General features: G+C 37.5%; 1 protein-coding gene across 1 annotated transcript in view; it reads right to left on the bottom strand.

The window, feature by feature from the left end:
• Positions 1-639: 639 nt before the first annotated feature.
• LOC121642211 (transmembrane protein 65-like) overlaps positions 640-19,795 on the bottom strand; it is a 36,327-nt gene continuing 17,171 nt past the window's right edge. Inside the window, exons 3-8 of the mRNA XM_041988802.1 lie at positions 19,361-19,405; positions 13,995-14,062; positions 13,301-13,355; positions 8,606-8,648; positions 3,248-3,353; positions 640-2,881 (exon numbers count right to left, since the gene is read on the bottom strand). Coding sequence (XP_041844736.1) covers positions 2,732-2,881; positions 3,248-3,353; positions 8,606-8,648; positions 13,301-13,355; positions 13,995-14,062; positions 19,361-19,405 — 467 coding nt within the window. The 3' untranslated portion in view covers positions 640-2,731. The remainder of the gene's footprint in view (positions 2,882-3,247; positions 3,354-8,605; positions 8,649-13,300; positions 13,356-13,994; positions 14,063-19,360; positions 19,406-19,795) is intronic.

Here is a 19,795-nt window from a genome sequence, read left to right as displayed (position 1 = left end):
AAATTAAACATACCACACATTTCTTCCATGTCAAATTAATCCTCTTTTTACATATGTACACAGCACATACTGAATTAGCATCTACTATGGAACTGTCTCAAAAAATAGGAAAATATATTAGCTCTTATTTGAAAGCGTCAATGTATTTTAAGCACCATGAACTACATCACAAAATAAAATAAAATAATCTGCACAATTACATGCATAATATGTTAATTAGAAATACAGAAACACAAGAAGAAACCAGGTTTTTATTGAATGTTAAGCAGCATTCCTGTCTGTGCAGAAAAAAATGGACTAAAACTACTTAGATATCTTGAAGTGCAGATTTTTGTGCCTTTTGGGGTTCAACTTGTGTTTAAAGGAATTTTAGCCAAAGTGTGCCACCTTCAGGGCATGACGGCGAGTGGGTGAACTCATAATGCTAAGCTGAAACAAAGCTTGGAAAGCAATGCCTTGTCTCATCACCTCCCGCTGCATGAACAAAACAAATATATGCAGCCGTTTTATGGCATTCAACAACACAATCAAAACATGTCCTCAAGCATACATGTTTCCTTCGCATGCTTTATTTAATACACATCTGGAGCAGCCTACACTTAGTGTTTACCTGCTTTAGTTTAACATTTGCTCTTTTTCCCCGCAATGTTAGTTGAACACATTTAAAAAGGATTTTATCTTGTTTACTTTTCTTTTAACAACACAAATATGTTTAGTGATGGAAAGTCTCAATATTTCACAACTTGACTATTTTATTCTTTTTCTGACTACACACTTAAAATGATCTTAAATCCCCCAGAGGAGCAATTTCCTGACAGTTCAAAGAAACAATAGCTACTTTTCTTAAAAACTATCAACAGCATTTGCAACCAAAATCAAGCAATCATTGTTTTATTTATTTCGTTATTACATCCACCAACATAGTTAACTTCAGAGCAGAGGGCTGTGTTACGTCTCTGTATTATCTCTGCACACTTCACCAAAACCAATCCTGACCATCAGTGTCTGGTTAAAATAGAAACCACAATAGAAGCCACAAAAATCTATATTGTGAAGTCATAACTACATCTTTTTGCATATTGATCCTCCTCAATTTACTCCTTTCCCCTATAAATCCTCAGTATCTCCACTAATTCTTATATTGTGCTAGAAAATGGAAGGACATACTCAGTCTGTGTTTTCTTCATTTATTATTAGTCTTCATTTTTATTATACTGCATGCAAGGTGGAAATCAAGCAATCAGAATAAAAACCCCAACTAAATATGTTAATCTCTTTGTTCATTTTCTTCAGACATCGCTTTTTAGGATCATCCGCCTAGCGAGAACAATTGCACACAAGTTATTGCTCCTTCATATGTTTTTAAAACATTTTTAGTGAAGTTAGCAATGGTTGTAACAGAGTTGTAATTTCCCTGGTAGGGAAATTAATTGACAAATATTTTCAATGTCCTTTAAGAAAAAGAGAATACACAGTGAAAAAAAACACGACTATGACTACTGAGATAAAAATAAATGAAAGTGCTTTAAGAAAAATCCTTTGTTGCTTCTTTCTATTTTAATTTCTAAACAAACGAAACTCCGTAATAAGACTTTTATGTGGCTACGCGCTGACTGCACAAAGCTAAAAAAAAACACACAAAAACAACAAAAGCAAGAGAATGAATAATAAAAAAATGTACAGCAGGTTACCTAGTTTGCATACTAAAAGGAAAAAGGTCATTTTAAACACTTTACAGGGGCAGCAAACCGGCAGATAAACATTTGCAGGATTGTGGAGGAATTTCTGCGAAACCAAAAGAAAACATCATCCCCTTCCGTCTGTCAACAAATCAAGGGCAGTGAAACAGACATCACAATGGAGGTAGTGGAAGAAATATGCGTTAGTACAAGCCGAAAACAATCATCTCTTAAAATGCAAAATTAAGTGGAAAGATATCTCAAGAGGTTAACTGTTGGATTTTGTCCTATCTTAGTGCCACAGTCTTTGTTTCTTCCTTCATCTATGTGGAGTTTTCCCTTCTTCCTCAAACTACTCTTTGAAAGATATAGGAAAACTGTTGCATGCTTTACATCCCGGAGGAGCAGTTCAATCCAGAAAAAGAAAGGTGAGCAAAAAAATAAATAAAAAAATCTTTCAGAAACTATCAAGCATCTAACTGCCTGCCTGTAGCTGGAAAATATCCTCATGATTTTAACACTGAACCAAGCGAAGTGCATTGAACTTTGCTCACACTTTCCCTATTAGTTGCCAAGATTTCTGACAGTAAAGATTTTTCTCTACAGTAGTTCTAATAGTGTTCGAATAAACTGGTTCCCCAATATGATATAATGCTATAGGGAAGCCTTGGACTTTCAGTCACTTTACCTTTCATCTAGGCATCTACAGTCTGAGCTTTGTAACTGACTGGACCCTCACAGCACAGGCGGAGCCACTGAAATGTTAGATAAATAAGTTCATGTCAGGAAGTAAAGATAAGGTGAGGTTACGGTGCAACACTGAGCAGCAGCTCAGTCTTGTCTCTCCAAGAGATAAACAGTGTCCTGTGCTTATGTTCAGTCTATAATCTAATATCTACAATCCTGATCAGAATATCTTGGATAGTTTGATTCTTGTTAAGCGCCTGCTAAAAAGGCCGTTTCTCCTTCCACATTTGGCAAGGATCAGTCTCAGATTAAGTCAAGTATCAAATGGATTCCAGATAATATTTGTTTCAAATGAGTTGCTAGTTTCAGTTTTTGCTGCTGTCTGCTGAAGCAGGTGGTGACTGTGTTCCCTCCTTTCCCTCAGTCTGGCCGTCTTTCTTCTCGTCATCATCCTTGAAGAAAAGGAGAGGGAACATACCGAGGATGCAGCCGATGCCTACGCCGATGGCTTTACCCTGCACACGAAGGAAGGAAGGTATATGAATGATGAATCTGAACAAAATCACTTGGTTGTGTGTTTTCTAACACGCGTGAACAATTGGCTCAACCAGGTGCCTTTCAGCGATACAATAACCATTAAAATTAATTGCATTTCACACTTCAGCAGTCATAGAATAGCAATAATCATTCACGTCTAGTGTTTCTCTAAGCATGACTGAGTGACTTGAAAGGGTACATCACATAGAAATCTGTTTCTCTTGTCAACGGGGAAAGACTGAACCTGATCAAACGCTTCCAACTGCAATACGCTGTAACTAAAAAGCATGAAAATGCACACTTCAGAGTACACTCAGATTAGAAGGACACTTTGTCCTACGAACCGTGTGACAGCTGACTCTAGTCTGCCACATATCCGCTTGTTTTGGGCTCAGGTCAGGAATCTGCATCCCCAACCGAGATGCCAAAGCCTCCACATAACCTGCCAGCCTGAAAACAGGGCAAACAAGACAGATGATGGACAATAAAAACAAAAAGTCAGAACATAGCAGAGTAAACTTCCATGATTCACTTGTATTCAGAAGCAAATCAATCATCAATCCTGCTTTTAATTAGACACATGAACAGTTTTCATATTAGATGAGTTTTATTCAAGCGGATCAGAGACATAATGACCTAACTGAGACGTCAAAGACCAAGTGTGGAAGTTAATGTATCTGCATCCCTTTATTCTAATCACATTAAGTGAGAACAGAGTGCCAGTGCAGACATAGTCATGTCCTTGGATATGAATGTGAAAAAAAAAATAAAAAGAAAAAAAAAAGGAAAAGAAAAAAAAAAAAAGAGAAATGTGAGGAAATATTAAGACGAAGAAAATAAATTGTTATCCAGACAAATATGACATTCATGTTTCTGGCTGTTCATATAATAGTTTCCTAATGACACTTTCTGCATAAAACGTCATCATCCATTAAGCCACGTAATGAGCATCATAGTAATCGACTAAAATCTATTAATAATGACATAAAAAGCAACAGATTAAAGTTCCACATAGTTGCCGTCTGTCATGATCCCAGCAGGTTGTGCTCAAGTCACAGGGAGAGGTTGAGAGGAAGCCTGCTGTGTATTCAGTGCATAATTTACCATATTTTTCATGGTTTCAGATGAATGAAGAAGCAAAGGCAGAGAAAATCTTTAAAACAGACATTTTTTTCTGTGTTATTAATATTTCAGACCTGCTGCACAGACATATTATTGTCACTTTCCCATCAGCAAATGGTCCAAGGGTCAGTTTAATCACACTGGGTAGTTTAATAACTAAAATAGTGTGTATACACCATAGTTTCACAAAGCAGTGTTTACATGTGGTTCTTTTTTAATATCTAACTACTGTGAACTATTGTGCACATGCACAAGCTGGATTATGAAAGAAACATGCATGCTCTAGTAGTAGAATAGAGAAGAGAAAATCCATTTTAATTGTTGATCTCAGGTCTGGAAACATGAACAGAAGAAATGAAAATGGAAAATAGAGGGCAAGACCCGACTCATCTGCAGCAGATGAATCTGTATTTAGTCACCCAGCCTTCAATGGAGATAATCAGGAGTAAAACATTTTCTTACACTAAACCAGACAAACTAATATACTATTATACTGTGAAATTCTAATCTTTGTGGTGTTAAATTCCAGCTGACTTGGTTTAAATTTCTGATTCACCATGTTAGGTTTAAGTTGCTGTAACCATGATCTGTTCTTTCTTCATATAGTTTGTGAATATGGGGTGTGCATTTTCTTTGTTTGCAAGCATCATTCGTGTATCTGGCCCCAGCTTTATCATGGATGGCACTAAGAAAGGCAAAAACTTGTGGGTATGTGTTCTCCGTGCGTGTCCCAAACCAAGCCATGAAACACAAACATTTTTCTGTGGAGCTCAGTAATAGATTGTGGTTGAGTTGAAGGTTCTCCTGATGTTTCAAGAGAACATCAGCTAAAAATAATTGTGGGACTGAAGAAGTTAAGACCAGGACTCCTTCAGAGTCAGCATCAGACCAAAGTAAGTAACTAAGAAGAAAAGGCCATTGCAAAGCCAGTAGGACTGTATCAGATCTTCAGAGGTCTGCAAATAAAAACCATCTCAGCAGCAGTCCACCATCAAACCTTCAAGTTTCTTGGAGCAAGTAGAAAAAGATTTTTTGATCCAGTTAAAAGAAATTACTGTAAAATTAAATGTTATTTTCTTAATAGAACTGACTGCAATTAGAAACACAGTAACAGTAATATGACCAAAAATGTGGAGGACTGTGATGTGCTCTTTTAAGCTGCCAAAGCGCACAAATGCAGAGCAGTTCAAGCAGTTACAGTATAAGAAAAGAAATTCAACTTAATATTATGACCCAGGTCTGGTTCAGTCACTGGTACTAATGGATCCACACTTGACTGCACACACAAATAAGCTGCAGCTGCAGCTGGAGCTGTGGAGTTTGGAGAGTGACAGTAGCATGTAGTTATCTGAGAAAAAGATAGACAAACCCTTTTTTTAAAAAAAAATATAAATTGCAAACTTGTCATCCACCCAAAACTAAACTTTAAATCAGGGGTGGGGAACCCTGGTCTTTGTGAGCCACAGTCCTGCAGGTTTTAGATGTTCCCTTGCTCCAGCACAGCTAATCCTAATCAAATGGATCAAACAGCTGAAGTTCAGCAGCTCATTAATTAAAATCAGGTGTGTTAGAGCAGGAAAATATCTAAAAGCTTTACGGCTGTGGCTCACAAGTAGCAGGTTTCCCCACCACTGCTCTAAATCATCCAAAGCTTTTAGATTTATCTGCTGCACACCTCCTAATGTACATACAGGAGCTGAGACAAATTCAATCCAAATTTTTCAAATGCTTGCAATGGAAGAAAGCAAAACACATCATATCAACAACTGAAAATACTAAATTATAGTAAGAACATTTGGGAAAGTTTGGAATTATCCCTCAACCTGAGACTGTACTGGTTGTTGCATGAGAAATAGATAGCAGCATAAAATATGAGCTGGATGCATCACAAGCAATAAAAACCCCAGAGAAACACTTTTATCATTTGGAAAATTATACTTACACAAAAACTGAATCAATTATTTCATTTTCTTTGATATCACAAATATGACAAAGAAGAAGCTTAGAATCACTTATCTGAGTGTAAAAACACTAAACTGGGGGCATTTTATGCCCCAGAAAGACACTAAAGCATGGTGTGTATAAGAAATGCAAACAGCAGCGGAGGCTGAAGTCAGATCGACTCATGAGCTAAATTGTGAAATTAAAAGATTTCCAGGAAAAAGTACAAAAGCATGTGTGGATATGGTTGCAAAGATTGCAAACTACAAGCCTTAGTACCCCCTATCTATAAAAAATAAAAAAATAAAATAAAGATAAAAATACTGCAACTATTCTGTGGAAATATAATGAGTAAATATGCACTAAACATCTAAGTTTTACACAGATTAAAAAGATGCACTGTATCTATACTGTCATTCATCTTTGTTTAATATCACCAAATGTGACTTAACACTCACACACTTTGAAGATTTTGTCACTGACAATTACCAGACAATGATTATCTTTGACGTTTTCTAACAAATGGAAACTAAAGAGTTTCATACTAAGCTCATTAGCAGCATTTCAATCCAGCTGTGGAGCAGGTGGAAACAGCTGTGACTTATTCATGCTGCCTGAAACTGTGTATTCTAACCTTTATCCATATGAACCTGTGTGTGGAGAGAAGAAATACCATCAAAACCAATAACAGAGAACAGCTGTCAAAAATATGGATTTAGACATTTTCCATTTGCTATTAACCAGTCAGGGTGGTAAGTAAAAGGCTGACGAGAGCAGAGAGTGTGACATCTTGTCATCATCAGAAAGTAGATATTTCCTCTGCATTAAAGGCTTAATGCAGCACGAGTTCTGACGAGGACCGGGGGGCGGGAACACATTACACCGGTTTTAAAATCGCTGCATTGGCTCCCCGTGCGCTTCAGGATTGATTTTAAGGTTCTCTTACTTGTTTATAAATGTCGTAATGGTCTTGGGCCTTCTTATTTATCTGACTTGTTTTCAAATTATGAGCCCTCGCGGACCCTGAGGTCCTCTGGTACCGGCCTTTTAACTATTCCCAAAGTTAGATCTAAAACACACGGTGAGGCCTCGTTTCATCATTTTGGTCCTCAACTGTGGAACAGCCTGCCAGAGAGCCTCAGGGCTGCAGAGACTGTTGATGTTTTTAAGAAGAGGCTCAAGACCTTCCTTTTTAGTTTAGCCTTTTGATTTGACTTTATTCATTTTCTGTTATTTATCTCATCTTATCTTATCTTATCTGTCTCATTTATCTATTTTATTTTATTATATTTCATTATAGCTTCTTAACTGTTTCCCTATTTTATCGTTGTTTTAACTGTTTTAACATTTTTAACATTTTTAACTCCAGTGTTTCTTTATGGGGATCCTAAACTCTGGGAGTCAAGCCTGCTTGGTCTGCCCTCTGCAGACCGGCTTGACTGGCTCCTGGTGTAAATGGGTCCCCAAAAATGCCGTTTCCTCACAGCAGCGCCAAGCCAAAGACAGATATTAAGAGTTTGTGTGTGTGTGTGTGTGTGTGTGTGTGTGGATGGGCGAGGGGGGTGGGGGGGGGGGGGGGGGGGGGGGGTGGGAGGTGTTTAATCTGTCACATAACTGGGTGTGTAAAGGGCTTATTGTTTTTGTTCTGTGATTTTCTTTTTTTTCATTTTAATATGCATTCATTTATACTATGTAAAGCACTTTGTGTTGCCTTTGCATGAAAAGCGCTTTATAAATAAAATTTGATTTGATTTGATTTAATCATGATAGCAATTAGAAAAGAGAAACACGGATCAGTTCAAGCAGCGGTAAAACTTTCTGGAAACAGAACTTTTCTGACTCGTCCACCAACATCTTATAGAAAACTGCAAGCAGTAAAGTGTCATCTGGCATTTCCTCACCTGTCACCCTCTCAGCCACAGCTTCACTCAAAACCTCAGCAAAAACTTCACTGAGCCTCTTTCTCAGCACTCTGCTGATACTTAAGTGCTGCTGACTCGCAGTCTAATCCAGGTATAGAGCTTATAGAGTACACGCTTTTCCTATCACAAACACACACAGGCTGTAATGCAACAGGAGCTCCTCTGAGATTATACAGCAGATAAACAGCCTTCAGTTTCATTGCCATGAATCCATCAAAAACAATTCTCAGTCCGATCCTTTCAACTCTCACCTTGACAAGCTGACCACAACAGCTCTGATGATGATTGAATGGCAGCAAAACTGTCCGTCTGCTGAGAACGTTACTAATTCATCACACTGTCACACTGCAACGGCATGAGCATTTTCCATGTTTTCACTGTCTTTAATCTTTGCATGATCTCTTCGACAATGATAAAGATTAACAATGTGTTACATTACCAAATAACAATAACTATAACAATAATATAGCAAAGATGTCTCGTTGTCTTTGCCATCATTTAGTCTTTGTTTGAATGTGTTTTTAATGCATCTGGAAACACTGCATTGTCTCAATGTCTATATGTAGATTTTCATACTGAGTAAATGATAACTGGGGTTCTGAATTTCGCTGAACAGCTTGAACTGGTGTCCTTCTCTAACCTGTAATGATGTGCAGACTCTTAACAGAAATCAGATCCCTTTGGCTCTGTGTCTCTGTGTATGTGTGTAATCCTTACCCCAGTCCTGCCAGATCAGATACCAGGTTGCCAAGAGCAGCAGCTGCAGAAAATGTAAAAAGACAGACATGATTACAAAATGAACTACAAGGATTTAAAACTGACGACAGCCCAGAGTTGCAGTATACAGAATATCACATAGCTGCATATGAACTGATTTAGTGGTGGTATTCATATTAATAAGTTATCACATTTGGTGACTTTACAGACAATATATAAAGTAAGCCAAAAGTTTCACAACTGTAATGAATGTAACTGAGACGAAAACAACTTGAAACAAAGGAGCAATGGATCATAATTACCAGAATTAGTTTTTACAGATATATCTCTCATGTGCATAGAGGTGTTTCTCCTTAGGGAGATGGGCTTACTGTCCAAGATCAGGTTAAACATTTGGCAATAAGAAAGCGGTTCAGAGTCGACCCACTCTATACAAAAATGAGCCAGTAGAGATGGTTTAAACTCGTGATAAAGATGCCCCTGAGGGCTCCACTTGAGAGGTTTCCCCAGACACAACAAGCTGATGACTTAATGAGGGCAATATATATATATATATATATATATATATACCTGGCATAGGATCAGCTCAGAAGGAGCTGTAGGAAGTTACTTGAGACGTGGAGACCTATGCTTCTTCTGCTCCCCCTGCCAATAAATTAGACAACCTTAACATTGAATAGTTATTCTTTAGATGTCTCACGACTAGGCAGACTTAGTCTGAATAAAGTTCCCTGGCTTTGACGAGCAACATGATCTTTTGTTTGACAAGTGTTTGATGACAGCTTCCGTCTACAATCTGGTTGAGCGCCTTTGTAGGAGAGATAATAGCATCATTTTTTACATACCTACAGTGGGCTGGGATACACACCCTCCCTTCTATGCTTTGCTTCTTGACAAGGGAAGAGCCACATCATTAACCAAATAAATAGCTGAAGTTGAAAATGCTGTTATAACCTGCATTGGCCCAGAACTTACTACAAACAAGAATTCTGCTGGTTTGCATCTGGAAAAGCACTTTAATTAGATGTTGATACCGAAAATGATGATTTTAGGGTGAATGTTGGTCAGTACTAATCCATAAAGAATGACTGATAAATCCATGACACTGGGCTCATTACAGAGTCAGACAGACGTGACTTCACATGAATAATCAGAGCAGAACGTTGGAAAAACGTATTAAACAGAACAAAGAGCAAACCTGCCTCCCATCCATCTTCCATAATTTCTATTTTCTGCCATTTATTGGAGTAGTGCTGGAGTCTGAAGAACCACCATCTGGAGGAAGTTACTTTGCAGGGACAATAAGCGGAAATTCGTTATTTCTAGGAATTAAAAAATCATTGTGTGAAGAACTAGAGGTGTAATTTCATCTGGAGTATAGCATGCCGTCTCTCTGTGTTGATCTCCAGCCTCGTATTCACCAGCCGGTCTGGCCGCATGTTCGTGTACATTCATGTGATTCGCCGCCTCCCTCTCCTCTCAGACTAGGTGAGATGGGGGTGAGGGGAGAGGTTGAGGGAGGTGTGGCTCATGACACACTTTGTTTTGGTCTACAGGCAGTGCACAAACCTTGCAGTGAAACACTTTTGCTTGTTCTGTTGCTTGTAAATTAGTGTGGAAGTGTCTCCTTAGAGAAAAAATAAAGCCTGTGATTTGCTTTGGTTTTTCTCTCCATTTTCCATGACCCTGAGTTCAGAGTATTACTGGAGCTGCCACAGCAGCAGCGCAGAAACCCTCAGGGGGGAAGAACATGAGGTAGCAAAGCAATCACTGCTATGGCAAAATTTTCCTCTAGGTCTGCAAAGAGGTCTTAAGATTCTCCATCTGGTCTTTGAGCTACTGACACAATGAGTTTACAAAGAGTATGTAATGTACCAAAAGTGGGCTTGTATATCAGACCAAATCACCTACATAAATCACATTAATCACCACAGGATAAAGTAGATAAAACTGAAGAGTCGCTCATAGTCATTCTGACGAATGTTTACTCTGGGTCTCAGTAGGTGTATGACTACTGCCTCAGAAAAAAAAAAAATCACATTCTTGCTGGAGCAAAACATCACAGTTAACAAGTCACTGGCTGTCACAGCTCAAGGCAGGAAAAGGAAAGTTTTATATTTTCAGGAAGAGTGTTTGCAATGAGCAGCACCTCAGTCTGACTGCAAGTCAGTAAATAAGATGTTAAACTATGTTCTCTTTACAAAGATTGATGATACTTTAAAGCTTTTCTTAATGATCTTTAACTTTCTGGTACCTCTGTTCAATTTCCTCACAATCAGTTTAACATGTAAAGTACCAAGTAACGCTGTGCAGATATTGCCAAACAAGACATACTTGCAAAATAGACGAAGCAGAGCAGGCAACATCAGCAACTATTCCTGTACCTTACTTTTGATGCAGCTTAATATTTTTTCTAAATCTTTTTAGACCTGCAGGAAAACCAGACATTGGCTGCATGTACTATCAGCTGATGAATATTGTTGGACAAATCAGTATGAAAATACTGAAGTTTTTGCCTGCAAGGCTTCATGCAAAAATGATATAAGAGATCATGTCCTCTGACTGACAAATGAACACCATCTTTCTGTATCTGGAAGCTCTTTGCAGCAACATGATACGAGTGCACCTACACACAGCAGTGCATAAGCTGCTGTTATTGCACAAATTTGCACATGCATTTGTGGGGCACGTGAGTGTCAAAACTGGAAGCCTGAAACGTGTATTTAGTTTTATGTACTGTAAGATGAAATTGGCCCATTATTTTAAGTTATGTAAGATGTTTTAAAGTATCCATTAAAAATGTAATGGATATAATCCATTAACTGATCATGGGTCAGTGATGGCAAGTCTAAACAAAACATGTGACTCATCCTATTTAGGGATTTGCACATCACCTCTGTGTAAATGAAGTTATTAGGCCAAACCAGTAGACAACCATTTATGGTGCAGCCTGTCTTCATCAAGATAGCTGAGACACAGTTTCCTCCTACAAAGTGATTGGTGGTATTCACTACAGATTTAACAGAAGTGTTTAATCATTCTGGATCAGGTTAAATACCTGCAACCTCTTGCTTTTCAAACCCCACAATGTCGCTAATCTGGTAGCAATCCAATGTTGTGGATGTATGATATCCGAGCTAGCCGAATATTTTTAATAACCACGAATTTAAGCAGGGTATCAGCTGTAACTTGTTGTTGAACTTGAATTAAAAAATGTAACTACCACTGGATAACAAGCTCCAAATGGTGCTGCACTACTAAAACTACGGGGGATACTTTGTCAAAAACACGTGCCTCATGCTTATCATCTGCAGTATAATCCTTGTAAATCATCTCCTCTTTGTAGGTTTATGGTGCATGGAATACAAATAGAAAGTTTAGGCATCTGCCTTCTCTGCTCTCTCACAACATAATCCCCTATTCCTCAAGTGAGAGTCAGATCAGTTCTTAGCCTGTATGAGGTTTAAAACATAGACCAAAAAACTATCATAAGCAACAGCATGAGAATTAGAAAAGAGTATGTTTAAGGTGTTATCTTTGTTTTTGGACATAAGAAAAAAATAAATGAAGCTGAACAGAAAACAGCAATGACTAATAAAGTAAACATGTTTATAATAGTAGATTATGCATCTCTCAGCGTCCTATAAATATGTAAACAGAGACAGTTTTCCTGTTTCCACTAGCACCTTCGGTACTCCTCATCTTAAAACTCCACACTCACAGCAAGTGAGTGAGCAATTGTCTCTGCTAGATAAACTGAAAAGGAACAAAAGCTAGTATTAAAATGCAAATGTACCTCTTTGAGCTATGTACACATTACTGTTCTATTCAGCCTTTTGTTAAGCAGCATTACCATGATTATGAAACGTGCATAAGCTACACTGCTCTTTCTCTAATGTAGAGAAGAGGAATACACTGACCTTACTGTGACTTTTTTGCAAGGTTATCATTGTGAGAAACTATCTTAGGTCTGAATTTGGAGCTGGGAGTCCACTATGACCTGGATAGACTGGAATTTTTTTGCATTATAGTTCAGTGAACTTAGGGGCCATCCCCACGACGCCGGATTGCAGCAAAACCGCAAAAGTATTTTAGCAAACCACCCTTTTATCCCTACGAAGCCAGGGATTAGCCTCCATGAAACCGACTTGAAGCCAGGTACTAAAGTGGATAAGTTTGAGTCCTCTACCGTCTGCAGTACTGCGCGTACAACAAAGCCGCACAACTCGAGGATATGACGTCAGAGTAACGAACACGTGCCGATTCCCAATCCACCCTTCCACAAGTTTTTTATGCTTTGTAGTCAAGCATTTTTTTAAGAAGAAGCTCAGCTTCTTCATTAGTCCAAAGAAATGTTTATCTTTTGCTTTGCAGTGAATCCTCAGCTATCTTCTCTTCTCTGCTTCCGATGTGAACTTCCAGCAACATGCAGTGAGCCTTTATCTATATGACATGTGGGCATAGCCTTAAACATTTGTCCTCAAACCTACTAATACATACACCGGAAAGCTAAGGTGTGAAAAAGGCTCTCCCACAAAACGTGAGATTTATGGCACATCTCAAAAATTTAATTCAGCCAAATAATCATCAATCACAACAAAAACATCCAACAAACTATTACAAAACATATAATTTCCTACAAGATTAAAGACATGAAACAAAATATAAAGATGCTTTCAAATATGATTCTCTTACCTGCCATAGTTGAAATGCCAAGAATAACGCCGATAGACAACTCAATCTGTGTGCCCTGCCATGGTCAAAGACACAGATGACAGCAGCTGGTTAATAAGGTGAACAATCAGTGCATTGTAAGCATGATTAAAATATTTACGTGTTCTATTTCAAGACAAGAAAAGAAATAATTTACATGACTGGGGAAAATTGTGCATCCTTTGCACCCCAGTGTGTTTTTTAATGTTCAGTAATGAACTTTAAGGTCTTAGCCACATCAGCGTTTTTAACTTTAACGTTAATTTTTCTTCTTTTATTCAGTTTAAGGTTCCTGTCCTAACTGTTGACTTCTTGTTCAACATATATGGAAAGCATCCTGGAAACTTCAGGTGGCATAAATTCAAACAGTCTGAACACAGACTTCAAGGACACAGAACATCCGGATCTTCAGGTTTACTTTTCATTATTTTACTCTGTTAGGATCTCTTTGAACACCTTCATAAGGACTTAAAAGACAGTAAGCGCACATATTACTGAGGAATTGTTCAAAGACAAAAGGACGAGAAACTGCAGTGCAGCTATGAGAGAACAAAAAATCTGATAAAATCATGCTTATATCCAAAGCTGAATGCAGTATTATATACTGTTTATAAACAGATGACTCATGTAGAAATCAAATGTACCCACTGAGCTATTATGTGAAGTTGACACTTACAGCAACAATCATGATGCAGTTGTCCAGAAATCCAAATCCAACAAAAGGAAGTGCATTGTGTAGCAGAACTGTGAACAAATAAACATAAAAATCATATTAACCAGACAAAGGTTTTCTTTGACTCTTTACTAACAACAAATATGAGTGAGCCTAGCAGAGAAAACCAAGGAAAAATAGAAATACTATGAATGACCATAAATCTCAAAGATAACTACATTTTTAGATTACTTAGAACAGGGCTACTCAATTCGGTCCTACGAGGGCCGCAATCCAGCAGGTTTTCCATGTATCCCTGCACCAACACACCTGAGTCAAATTAGGTGGCTCTAACAGCCAATCAGGTTCTACACAATGACTCATTAATTTGACTCAGGTGTGTTGGTGCAGGGATACATGGAAAACCTGCTAGATTGCGGCCCTCGTAGGACCGAATTGAGTAGCCCTGACTTAGAATAACAATGATTCACTGTCATCCAAAGTAATGCAACACACAAACACTTCTATGTGTTGATGAGGTGCTGTCAGAAATGTCATTAGAACATAGACCACAACTTTATTTACAAGGGACACAGAATAAAGAATACAGTTTCCAGTTCCCACCTTTTATATTACAAATATAAAACAAGTTTTTAACTATGACAAAAAAGGCTTAAAAACCATCATACAGCACTCAGGGGACACAGGCAAAGTAATAAGTAGCCTATTAATAAATCAGGTGATGAAATGCGACACACAGTAAGTACCTGATAGATGCATCTTAACCTGGAGAGCAAGTCCAGCTCTCTGCAGACCAACAAGAACCCAGACTTTTAATTTTAAACTGAGAATAAGTTTTGTTTTTAAATTGCACAGCTTTATAAAAAAGCGAGCAGTTCTTTTACAAGTAGTAAATGATTTTCTTCACTGGTGTGAGAAAAGCATAGATAAAGGCTGATGTACTGTGTGAGCTCAAAAACAAACAAAAAAAAAACAAACAAAAAAAAAAACACACACACACACATAGTCATTGTTCCTGCCCAACACCACCAACAAGACCAACAATATCATTCTGCATAAGCTACCTCTTTATTGAACAGAGAAATAATTTAAATAAATAAATAGGAAATGATTTGCTTCATTCATCACAGTGATAAACCAAGTGGTTCATTTAGAATTACTCTGAGCTTCTGTTCCATGTATAATTTAGCAATTATAAAAGGTTTGTGTTCGTAAGAAAGGTTAATTCAGTGTTTATATAAAATCGTTTAACATTTCAATAAATCCTTTAAATGCACAATTGAACACACAACCACAACAAACAAATCTAAAAAGTAAAGTCTGAACATCATAACATTTTGGTGATGGATGTTTTCATTTAACAAATTCTGCATTCAGCTTTTCAGTCTCCAATATCATTTAAATGCAGCCTAATTTTCAGTCTTGGCTCAGTTCTTTACTTTTTCCCAACGTGCTTGCACTGAAATCCAGCTCCCACCTCTCTGTTGCTCTGTGAACCTGGTCTGTACCACTACACTGTCTTCTGAGCGTCACCCACCCTTTTTGCTGGCCTTATCATCCCCAATGGTATAATCCAAGTCTGTGACTGACCACCTGGTGTGTCAATCTGACTAAAGTCCCGCCCCTTATTTACTGAGCAGCAGCTGCTGAGGATTCAGCTCTTCCCTGTTGAGAGTCGGCTTGTCTAGTCTCATGAAAGATGCATCACTTCTTCATCACCTGCCAAAGTGGATATTCTACCCACCAAATTGAATTTTAACCCACATCCTGTGGGTTGGTAGGTGTTAATTAAAAGCCCTGGGTATGTCTAACCAAAACTTTATTGAAATATAATTTATTTGGCAGCAGTTTGTGACTAGACTTTAATTGCAATGTGGCCTGCCGTCTGAGATCCCCAGCCCGCCTCCTCCTTGAAATCCTTCCAGCACAGACTACTGCAGCAGCACCACAGAAAACGGAGTGCCCACCACGATACCTTGACGCGGAAATGAAACCTTTCTTTTGCTATTGTGCGCTCTTACACAGATATAGGATATATAATAACAAATTCCTCTCGTGCATGGTGCATCCCTTCACAGATTGCACCCTGGGCACTTGCCCACATCGCTCATAGAGAACCCCGCCTCTGCTTATATGTGAGCAGAAAAAAGAGCATCTCTGCTGCTGGAGCAGAGCCTTGCAGTAGCAAATGTTTATGATTATTTCTGCATAAACAAAATAAACAGAAAACTTGCAGCAGCAGGATTTTAAAGTAATATAGCTGCATTTAAATATTTGTGCAGCTTTCAGTGCAGGGAACACAAAAAAAAACATTTAATTTTAAGTAACATAGAAAGTACCTTTTTTTAAAATTGAAATACTATTCTTGCAGTCATTGATCTTATTATTGCACCATCTGGAAACAATACAACGAACCTATGAAGTCTGAGAACCATTTTCCATTGGTGGTAGGAAATTTCTTCATGAAAGGTTAACCTTTGGTTTTTTATAACCGAGTATCAGTTTATTTGTTTTGGCAGAATTCTCAACTCAATTCTTTTCTTGAGTGATGTGAAGTGATTTTAGTCAGCCTGTGACCTTTTATCTGATGCCTCCATCAGGCTGAACTTCATTCTCTAAGTGTAAACGTTTAACTTCCCACTCATATGTTAAAGAAAAGGAGCTGGCAGAGGTCTGCTCTTAGTTTTGAGTTAATCTGATATTTTGATCTAACCTACCAAATCCCCTATGATGGAAGAGAAAATTCAGAGCTTTGCAGAAAGGGAATCTAAAAGGTCAAAACGCTGCTGGAGAGTCATTGTTCATATATAGAGGTGTAAAAAGTCAACCGTTTAAGGTTAGCTGTTTATTATTATGATTCTGAAAAAAAAACAAGAAAAATGTTTAATTAACTACAAATATAATTTTTATTGTTTTACTTCTTTTCCATTCCATCACTCCGGCCTAGAAGAAGCTGAAACATTTCACTCCTCATAAACTTTCACCACAATTTAATCATCAGGGTTATGATTTAAGTACTGAAGTGTTCTTGGTGTAACAAAAAAACAGCACAAATATTGTTCCAAAGTAGCCGGAGGAGCTCCCTGAAGAGAAAAACGAGGAAGCAATGCAACACTGAGAAATGTTGTGTTAAAGGAAATTAACACCACTGTGTTTGGTACTTGCTGCTTCAGTGACAACGGACCAAATCAGAGTTGTAAAGATTCACCACGCTCTCAGCAGTAAGAGAAGATGAGGAAAAGCGGAGGTTATCTCACTACCTGAGCATCTCAGAGTGAAGAATACCTAAACACGTCTTCACCTGAGCAGTGTGTGTTAATGTCTGATTTTCAGTCTGTAGTGTACATTTTTCTTCTGGCTCGTGTCATTGACAAACATTAAAATGGCTTTAGACTGCAAGAAAAATGAATGTTTTTAAGGTAAAGAGCAAAGTCACATAGTGAGATGGATCTGTCTTTGTAGCTGCTTTATGTACCAATTCCGTTTCAGTTGAACTAATTTTGTACTAATACTTTATTATGTTTAATTTTTCTCTATATTTTACATCCTGGTTGCTAGTATTTACATTTGTAAATTAGAGGATGCCTATATAAGGTGGCTTTCAAAACCAGAACAGCTATCTTGTTTTTGGACTCAGTTTAATACAAAAAAAAATACAAAACAACCATGAAAAGTTTACGAATATTGTTGAAAAGACTAAATTTTCAGCTCAAAGATTGTTTAAGCATATTGTTTACAAATGTTGTTAGCTATTAGTAACACCAGGGTGACACTCTGTCCCTCCAATCAGAAATCATCTAGAAGGCTAACACTTGCTCTGCACATGTTCAGTAAGGTTATCTCCCTTTCTGTTTTCTTCTTCCTCTTTTAAGAACATTTTTTTTGAGGAAACAACATTACAAAAGACAAGATTTTTCTTTTGCTTTCCAAAAATAACTAAGCTTAAAGGTTAATATTCAGTGTTTAGTTATGTATGTGTTGTTCAAATGTTATTAAGGGCTACAGGTACCTGTAGCATGCTGGTTTATCTAGTGCAGAAGTATACAGTCCATCTCCTCTTCATCTAGAGACATTTGTTGTAAATGGACAACTTTTACAGCTCATATTAGAAGTGGAATGATCCCAGATGAACAATTAACAACCTATGAATTATTAATAACATAAGTTTAGGTGTGTGAAAAGGTGCTGTTAGCAGCCATTCAAATAAATCCCCTAAACACACTTGTGTTGTTGAAGTGTGAGTGTTTAATGTTCACTTCAACCTGTAGGGATGAACATTTACATACCAGCAGCCTCTGCTCTACTGAAGCTTTTGTATATTTGCACAATTTGTGAACTGAAAGTAAACTGTATTACAACAGAGAATTTTAATAGCAGCCATTTTAACATGAAACATTAAGATTAATACATGTTTTACTAACAGTATTAAAAGAGTTTCTGCTTCCTTCAGGTACTCAGCCTTATTACAGGCTTTAAAGCCGGCTGTTGTGTAAAGGGTTAATGTATCTCTCTTGAAACCTTAAATAATTAAAATTTTTTATACATATTTATATTATATTTCAATTGTTCTAATATGATGACTTATCAATAAACCAACTTTTTTGTATTTATATCTTTGTTTAAATGTTCTTCACAAATTTCAGACAACAACTGATGATGAGGAAGGACGTGTAGGAAGTGTATTACATGCCTGCAAAACAAAGTCTTAGAAGACAATATGCTAAACAAGTATCTGTACTGTTTTGTGATATGTACATTTATAAAAATAGAACAATTTGCTATGCCTTATTTTTTCAGAGTTATAATTGTTTCCAACCCCACACATCTCCAGTCCTCCTACTGAGGATTCAAATGAATAGAAAGATCATTTATGTTCTGTGTATGCTTTGCTTGTTTTCCTATTTGTCGCAGTCTTCAGTCATTTGAGTGGAAATATTAATGTACCTTGAAGAATATTACTGAACTGAATAATTATCACTTTATTAATTATTTATAAACGAAGGCCAGAAGTTTTTTGCTGCCAAATTGTGACCAGAGGTATTAAGAGGTTAAGAGCTCAAGACTGTACATTCATGATTTGTCTTAGTTGCATAGCTTCCTCTGTATTATAATCCCAGTAAGATTCAGATTTGATTGTTTTGTTCAGCTCATAAAATTGTTTGCTTAACTGAGAAAGTTTGTATTACAGCACAGACACTTTGTCTCAGTAATATCCTAATCAACATGAGTCTTCCTGGTTGATTCACAATTTTATGTCAGAACAAGATTTTATCATCCAAGATGATAAAGAGTTATCCAATCTGCTTTAACAGGGAAAGACATTTTATGTCAAATCTATTGGGATGAAGGAAAAAAAATAGACTTCTTACCATATCTTAACTGGGCTGCAGTAGGGGGCGCAATTTCCAGCTGCCCTGAAAAAGAAGGAAGAAATAATATCATGCTATGCTTTGCTTTTAAGTAGAGGCTGGGAAAGGCGGCATAAATGGGAGAGTTTGCAGATGGCCAAGCCTATAAATCAGAACTGCTTGGACACAAAGAGAAAAATGAAAGAAAGAAAATTCTAACAACATGGCAGAGGGATGAAAGGGAGTCTAAGTAAGGCATGAGAAAGAGGAGAAAACTGCTTCTCCCTCATTACCACTTCCCCCGAGAGAGATAAGATGAGGACAAAAGCCACATCAGAGAATGATAATTTAGCTGCCAATAGGACCCCAGAGGAGCACACTGATTATATGTGAGAGTGAATGACAAACAGGAACAGAGACATGGGGAGAAGATAAAAAGTGGGACATTTATCTACT

The sequence above is a fragment of the Melanotaenia boesemani genome, chromosome 6, assembly GCF_017639745.1.
Source record: "Melanotaenia boesemani isolate fMelBoe1 chromosome 6, fMelBoe1.pri, whole genome shotgun sequence".
NCBI lineage: Eukaryota > Metazoa > Chordata > Actinopteri > Atheriniformes > Melanotaeniidae > Melanotaenia > Melanotaenia boesemani.
This window is presented reverse-complemented; position numbering and strand designations above follow the sequence as displayed.